Source organism: Dreissena polymorpha, chromosome 6 (genome assembly GCF_020536995.1).
Source record: "Dreissena polymorpha isolate Duluth1 chromosome 6, UMN_Dpol_1.0, whole genome shotgun sequence".
NCBI classification, from domain to species: Eukaryota; Metazoa; Mollusca; class Bivalvia; order Myida; family Dreissenidae; genus Dreissena; species Dreissena polymorpha.
This window is the reverse complement of record NC_068360.1, coordinates 34975011-34983534: the sequence shown is the minus strand read 5'-3', so window position 1 is coordinate 34983534 and position 8524 is coordinate 34975011. Positions and strand designations below refer to the sequence as shown.

The 8524-nt window shown below is 34.2% G+C and overlaps 1 protein-coding gene across 2 annotated transcripts in view; it reads left to right on the top strand.

The window, feature by feature from the left end:
- Positions 1 to 7926: 7926 nt before the first annotated feature.
- The window catches only part of LOC127833639 (uncharacterized), a 4147-nt gene continuing 3549 nt past the window's right edge, over positions 7927 to 8524 (top strand). For both annotated transcript variants that reach the window (XM_052359019.1, XM_052359018.1), the window contains exon 1: positions 7927 to 8524. This exon is cut by the window's right edge and continues 30 nt beyond it. In XM_052359019.1, coding sequence (XP_052214979.1) covers positions 8436 to 8524 — 89 coding nt within the window. In that variant the 5' untranslated portion in view covers positions 7927 to 8435.

The following is an 8524-nucleotide window of genomic DNA, read 5'->3' as shown; positions in this document are numbered from 1 at the left end:
ATGTTTTTTTGACAGTTACATAGTACCCAATTTAATTGTATAACAACAAATAACTATAGTTCCACAACCCAGCCCAAGTTTACACAAACTGAATTAATTCATCAATTGATCCTATTTAATTATATTAAAAACAACATGTGTAAGATTTTGAGAATATCCCATGTATTCCTCTAGTATTCCTTTAGTACACCCAGGGTTGGCACCAATCGACCGCCCCCGGTTTTAACCGGCGGTTTTTACTGGTTAAAACCGCCCCGGTCAATACTCCCAAATTTGTCATTACTGGTCAATACTGGTCGATTGAACTTTACCCCCAATTTTGATTAATATTCCATGCTTAATTACCCGGTAACAATATTGATAATATAAATTAAACAGACATGTTGCCAATAATGTCTTAAGCTATTAATACCCACTATTTTATACCTGTTCATGCAATTAAGTCAAAGTTGGTCAACTGGAATTTTCTGGTTGATTGTTTTTTTTTTCAATTCTTATGAATCATGAATGCTCAGAAAATTCTGTGCTTGATTCAACACGAACCTGTCAATTACTGTGTATTAGTTGTTCCTCATGCCCCACGTCCCCAGTCTTCTCACAGTCTTCTCACCTATACAGGTTAGGGCATCCAAAACTGATAATAGGGCCTTAAATGGCACCTTCTTGACACAACCCTTACTTGTCATGTATTCTTGCCTGGATTTCTTTAAGTACTTTTTAAACAAAATAGTAAAAAAATATTTCATTTTCCATTGATATAAAAATTTAAAAAAAAACATAATTAGAAATAATTATTAAAAGAAAGTAGAGTAGACCCACAATTGGTAAACATTATTTGTTGGCAAAATCAAGAACTTTGATTGCTTATTCTTTTGAAGACCAATTGAACTTTAAAATATGAAAACCCTCTTAATACAGAAAGGAGACAAGTTAGAAGTAACTATTAAATTAATAGCAAGTTATCTCCTTTTGTGTGAGTGAAATGAAATAGCCTAAGGGCAGATTTGCTTCATTGTCACTTTCAGAGACATAACACTGCATGCATATTATTACCAATTAAGGCTTAGGGACCAGATTTATGACCCTAGAAACCACACTAGTTCTGTTTGTCATTCTGCCTATTAAATAGATATATCAATAGATCAGTGAAATGATTTATTATGGTTGTTTTTAGGGAAGCCTCAAACAAATTTTACCAATTAAATAGATCTAATTAGAATTGTTTTTATAAGTACCTGAATTTTTTCTTTCATTTATTGAGATCCTTGAAAAATTGAGTAAAAACACAGCTTTGATGGTCATTTAAAGTGGAATGGTTGTGATTTTTAATGAAGAATAATAACTATATCCAAGTTTTAACTGAAACACAAATTATTTTGACTAAATAAATATCATATTGGGATATTTATTTTGAGACAAGTAAATAAAATTGTTTTGTAACATTTAAATTATAATGTCCCAATACAGCTAGTATGAACATTTTACATTGATTTGTAGTACTCAGGTGTTACCTCTCAAAAATATTCTTTAAAAATTAAAGGAAACTCAACGATGAAAATATTTTCAGAACCAGGCAAATAATAGGAAAGTTATGTATTCACTAATATTAAGTAACAACACACACCTACCATTGAACAATATATCAGGCACTTATGGTGCAATATACAAGCGTTAATTGGATTAGCAAGTGTATATAACAAGATTTTAGCTATTGTATAAAGGGGTACTTATGGTGCAATATACAGGCCCATTAATCATCATTGATGAGATTAGGTGACATCTTTGAAGGGGGATAGTCATTCATAAGATGAGATTAGTACATTATCATACAAAAACATTTTTATGTAGTTTATCACTGTTTTAATTATTATTAATAAATTGCTTTAAATTTACCTTTTTTTTAATTCATAAAGTTATTAATTTTTCCTTAAATTCCACAAATTCATTTAATAAAAACGGGTAATTGTGTTTTGTGTTTCTTATATCAATAAGTTTTTATTACATTTGCTAATAAATTATATTATTAATAATGAAATAATGTGCACGGAAAGTTCAATTCTGTTTTATTTAGTCTAAATGAGTTATTAGTAAAAAATAAAATATCAGTGACATCCAATAATTTGATAATAAACATATGAATGCATGAAAAAAATGTTGACAGTTACAAAGTAAATATTTATTTATCATATTTATCTGTTACAAGGAAAACAGTGTCGAAATTAATTTTAATTTGATTTTACCATTTTCATTTCACCAATTGACCATATTTAATTGGATAAAAAACAACAAACACTGCATTTGCACAACCCTGCCCAGGTTCACTCAAACTGAAATAAGGTGTTAATTGTGTATTCAAAACGGGTCTTGATTACACATTATTCTTGGTTGCATTTGTGTTGAGCAACATGTATAAGATACTCAGTAAGATTTTGAGGATATTCCATGTATTCCACTAGTACACCAACATGCACTTACTAATGATTTACATGCAATCATTACACAGTTAAGCCCTCCAAAAAACAATTCTAAAACCAAAAAACCATACAAGCTGCTTCATAGATATTAAAAGTTAATTAAAGACTTCATAAACAAAATAATAATTTTGATAATAAACAAAGATTGTACTTCAACCAAACAATTATAAATTTATTGGGGGGGGGGGGAACATCTGCACTAAAACTAAAATGGGGGGGAAACGTCTAGGGAGGAATTGTCTTTGCAGTGAAACGTCTTGGGGAGGAAACGTCTTGGGGGGGGGGGGGGGGGGAAATGACCGGAAACCATTCCCAAAATGGTGAAAAAAAACACTGGCATATAAATTAAATGGAAAACATACAATATTATGTCAAGAAAAAAAAGCTGTAAAAATCTCACCTGCTTGTCTTTGATGTTGCAATTAGCACATTCAGCATTTTCAGTATCTACTAAATAAATATATGAAAGTGCCAAATGTCCAAGATACCATGACGTCTTCCTCAAAATGTTAGATCCTTCGAACTCCATTTTATTTTATCCCTGACTAATCCTCTCACACATTAGGCCTACATGTAAGATTCCTTGCAATGTTCACAGCGTTTATTTTAAATCGTTTACGTTCTCAAATTTCAGCAGGTATTTAATTATAAATATTTATTTATGATTTAGATTTATTAACTATTTCGAAGATACAGTCTTGCAACATGTTTAGTTAGTCTAAGTTACGTGTTTAGTGATTCTTACAAACAATAGACTGACATGAAAATTAGCTCCTTTTGAATCACAAACTGCATCCAACTATATATTACAGCTGGCCCGGTTTGATGGGGCCTGTTTTTGATAATAATTAATTACCATTTTTCACTTCCGTGTTTATTATGTTTACCAACGCCATGATGGAAAAAAGTCCGTTTCCCACAATGCTTAGCGCGCATTCACACAGGTCAGTAAAGACCGGTGTGACACAATGAAAAATTGGTAGACGATTTCCCGCAAATGGTTATAAATTAACCTCCTTTTGAAGAACGTTGCTTACATCTTTATCAAGTAATAATATTTAAGTCGAGACGGCAAGTTGAGTCGGTCTCAACTGAAATGAGATTTGAAGGGATCTTTTCACATATTTTGGCATGTATTAAAGTTCATCATTAAATGCTTTATATTGATCAATTTAAACATTGGATCTAAAAAGCTGCAATAAAAAAAAAAAAAAAAGAAAATTAAAAAAGGAAAAAAGTAACCCTCAACAGGGCTCGAACCACTGACACCAGTAGTAAAAGTCTAAGGCTTAGACCACTCGGCCATCCGTGCTCATAAAATGAATGATGTATTTTATACTTTATATAAGCAATATTCATAGTGTCACAAAATTTAACAACAACAACAGAACTATGCAAATTAGTAAATAGTTTCGCGTTGCGATGCTTTCTTATTTTCAGGTTTTTAAATCGCCAAAAGATGCATATAATTGTTGTTTAGAGCATTGTAAAGGTTCAGTATTTATTTACTGTTTCCTCACAAATATCATAACTACAACGAAAATGTGCGTATCTGAAACAAAAAAATGTATTTGTCAATTTACCAAAACGTGGAAAGGTCCCTTTAATATTATAATGATGTAAACTATTTATTGTTGAACTTGGTGTATGTTGAAGCGAATAACTAAGTGATATTATTTTGCAATATTTACCGCAAAACAAACACTATGAATCAAGTGAGACATTTTGAGACCGAAACCTAAATGTTCTAGCGTTTTAAAAACTACATGTACATGTATGTTGTATTAAATGGTGACTGCAAAATTGCTTACAACCCTTATTATTTTAGTGTATTCGTTAATAAGTTATGATGCAATATTTCTGAAATAAAAACGCCATCATTTCGAAGAACCGGTACTAAAAATTAATTTGACGAGGATAAATCAACACGGAAAACACTTAATGTGTGTAAACAGGTCCTTTGAAGAGATAAAAGTGACTAATAGCTGGAATTGCTCTACTTACTAATCGAATGTGATAAGAGAAATAAAAAAAACACATATTGTTTTAATTGTTTTTAATGTATAAATTTGCCCGACCTCCTCTATAAATGAAAATAAATTATGCATGACTGATATATTTTCACATAAGAGCACTTTGCTGATACATTTACGCATGGTGATAAAAATAATTAGGACATTAATTTTATCGACCCGATTTTGTGGACGCAGCCTTACAATTAAGCTCCTCAGTCGAGCTACGAAGAGGACCGCACCAGTCTGAACGATTTCAAGTTCGAGAACAATTGTAGAATACAAAAATTGCACGTGTATCTGTGAGCGCTCCGCGAGATTTTGCAACGGGTGGCAAAAACGCGAACCGTCTGTGTTTTTTTTTGCTGGGTAGGTTTTATTACTCCACATTTGTCGTGTATGTAGACGTTTCCACAATACAATCCCGCTAATTCAGTTCACCTGCCAAGCGATCAATTTTGTGTTGATCTGCCTTCACGCGAACATTTTCCCGAGCTAGTGAATGAAGCGGTGCCAGATAGAAACGTGCCCGAGTTAGGGAGAGCGTACTGATCAGCGGTAGTATGGGTCGATTCGTTAGTTTGCGTCGTTTTGAATGGACTGAAACAATAAGGGCTTTTGAATGACAATATCGTTCCTCATTTTGGTTATCATGGAAACTGACGATTTGGATATCAAGCTATGCTCGGAACCAGTCAAATCTCTGCGCGGATGTTGTGAATCTGGAAGAAGCATTTTCGAATTTCTAACGAGCCACGCATGCGCTGATGATGATTCAGATCACAGGCCTCACCGACAGCGGACTCATCGGTGGTAGAATTCGCTGACGCAAGTAGCTCGTGTACCAACCAGTGTGCCAACCACCAAAAGACGATAACCATCACTATATATATATATATTAGCTCCCCTATGTTCTCATACCAACATACATACCAGTGACCATGCTCTACACCCTGCTCCAATCACCAGGTGATCTAAAATAATTACAGACAAACAAAAAACATATGTGACATTATATTTGCTCTCAGGTCGGATACAATTAAAGAAATATAAAAGATGATTAAATTTAACATATGACATGTATTAACTGTGTATGTCAATTAGTGAATGAATGCGGAATTTCATGTAGAAAAAAAATATTCTATAGTACTTCTTTGCTAGGTAAATCGTGGCGATTTCTCGCCATAGCAAAATCTTCCCGTAACTATGGGTTAAAGTCTCTATAACGCTCAAAATCAACGACAATTTCGTTAAGTATTTCGTAAAATAAAGTGAACACCTTAACATTCAGTGTTCCATATAGCAATAGCAAAAATTTCAACGCTAGATGTGGTATGATTACATAGATTTTTGTAGATACAAAATGCTCGTTATAAATTTTTTTGTGTGGCCACAATTAATTCCCGCGAAAATATCTATACATACGACACACGAACACCATTATAGTGTTCATGTGTCGTATGAATAGATATGCAGAACAATAATAAAAACGAGCATTTTGTATCTACAAACATCTATTTTACCAGACCACATCTGACGTTGAAATTTCGGCAATTGCCATAAGGAACACTGATTTTTAATTGTTTAAGTTTATTTTACGAACAATTGTACGAAATATTCGTTGATTTTGAATAGTAATGTTACTTTAAACGGTCTGCACAGGCTAATCTGGGAGGACACTTTACCCACATGTACATGTATAAAGCCCAGTTTTCTCAGAAGGAGTCCATTTAATCACCATGCTATTCAGCGTTACATCATGAATGCCTCGTGCATAATTGTATCAAGGGCTTTCGATTATTTAAATGCAGCCAACGCAAAAATTCATTATTTCATTACTTGTATATAGCTGTTCGAGTAATTATGGACTTGTAAAAGGGTGCTGCAAGTAACATAATAGTGTCTCATAGCGTCTGGTTGATGGACGTAATTTACTTTAGGCTATTGGATGAAAGTTTCCCGACTGACACTCTCAATTAAAACCACATATGACCAAATTCATCGCAATTAAAATTGGTAATAGTTGGTGGACGTTGTTTAAGTTACATCGTCGATACTCACGTTCGATGATACCTGCTATTCATCTTGAAATTGTTTTATGTTGAATTTTGCCTTGCTTTGGAAAAAACTGGGCTTAATTCATGTGCGTAAATCGACGTCCCAGATTAGCCAGTGCAGTCGGTCTGTGATTAGCCTGTGCAGTCGGTCTGTGATTAGCCTGTGCAGTCGGTCTGTGATTAGCCTGTGCGGGATTATCTAGAACGAAACTTTACGCACATGCATTAAGCCCCGTTTTCCTCCAGCGCGGCGCAATTTTAATGGCCGTTTTCAGTTTGAGACGTGCAGAATACGCAACATACCGATTTAATGCAACGACATTATGAGGTAAGTTCTACAATGGATTTATGCTACAAATACATAACTATACCAAATCGTTATTTATTTTCCGATTTCCTATGCGGGTTGTTCGCATTTTGTTCGGTTAACATGTTCTTGTTCAAAGCGTATGTTTAGTGTGTTTACGAGATCATGCTTTATGTAAACCGATTCTTAACAAACACAAAGATTAAAAACTGGGAGAACTGGACTTAATGCACGTGCTTCTAGTAGCGTCCCGTGTTATTACGTGCGGGCTTCCGTTTAAATGGTATTTTTTGTTGAAATTAGTCTCTTTTGATCAAAAATCAAATTTAGGAGGAAAGTGTCGACCCAAATTAGCCAGAACGAGGTTCAAATATATACCACACGTGACTGTCTTATAAAAAACATAACGGCTAATATGAGGTGCAATTTAATATTTAGCCCACAACCAAACGTCACTTAAGATGGATATTTTCCTAAAACAACGTACACATGAGATATTGTTTTAATTCGTATTGAATTCCTGAAATAACATCATCATTTAGGTTGATTTGTAATTAGTATGTCTTTTCAAAAAAATGTAACGTAATCTAGTCCTACAACGCTTGTTTTGAAACAATAGACGGTCTACCGATGATAAACAAAGTTCAATAACATGACGTCATTATATCGATGTTTTGTCCAAGAGGGCCGCTTTCGGATGGGTTAGTATTGATTCAGTTATTTATTTATTGTAAGGTAAACAGCGATCATAGCTTATATGTGGGCAAAAATAAATCAGCACGAACATAAATATATACCAAAAATGACGTCATAAATGTAGATTTGTCAAAAGAAGTATCAGTGTCTGGTAGTCGGAGGTTGTTGATAGAAACATGCCGGCTTTATTGTGAGTGTGTATATTTTCACTGAAAATAAATATGACCAGCGCTGTAGGAAAACGGCGCTTAATGCATGTGCGTAAACTGTTGTCCCATATTAGACTGTCAGCACTGGCTAATAAGAGACAAAATCTTCTGCTTAAACTGGATTTTCATGTTTAAAAAAGGAAAAACAAAAACTGCCATAAAAGCGGAAAGAGTCGTGCCTGATAAGCCTGTGAAGGCAACATCTGAGATAACACTATTCTAAAATAATAACAATAATTTTGGGGATACTTAAACGTTTTGCAATCATCAGGAATTAAACTATTTTCTGGGGAGGTAAATCAAGCGTCATTTAAATGCCGGCAGGTCACTCGTTCGCTACCCACAGTGGGAACGTTCTGTTTTGATCTCCCCAAAAGACACCAAGTACTGATGAAACCAGGAAACGGACTCGAGAACGTTACGATAAGTCTGGGACTGTTCACGCAATCGAGCTACAATAAATATGTTTGAAATAAACGCTCTCAGTAAAGTGTTGTTCTCCAAATTATCGATGAAAAGAGTTACAAATGCTTCATCATTTTATGTATTGTTATTGACTACTATCCATATACAAAGCGATGGCTAGAAGATATCTATGTATTTGTATCCATGACTTTCTTTAGTTATGAACGAAAGTGTTTGGCTTTAGGCTTTTAAAATGCGGTTCCGTTACCTAGGTAATGCCGACATCGAGCCAGACGCTCATACTTAAAAAATGCGTACTGACAGAGGATGAAGGGCGACCGACGTCGTCGGGACATCGGTCGGG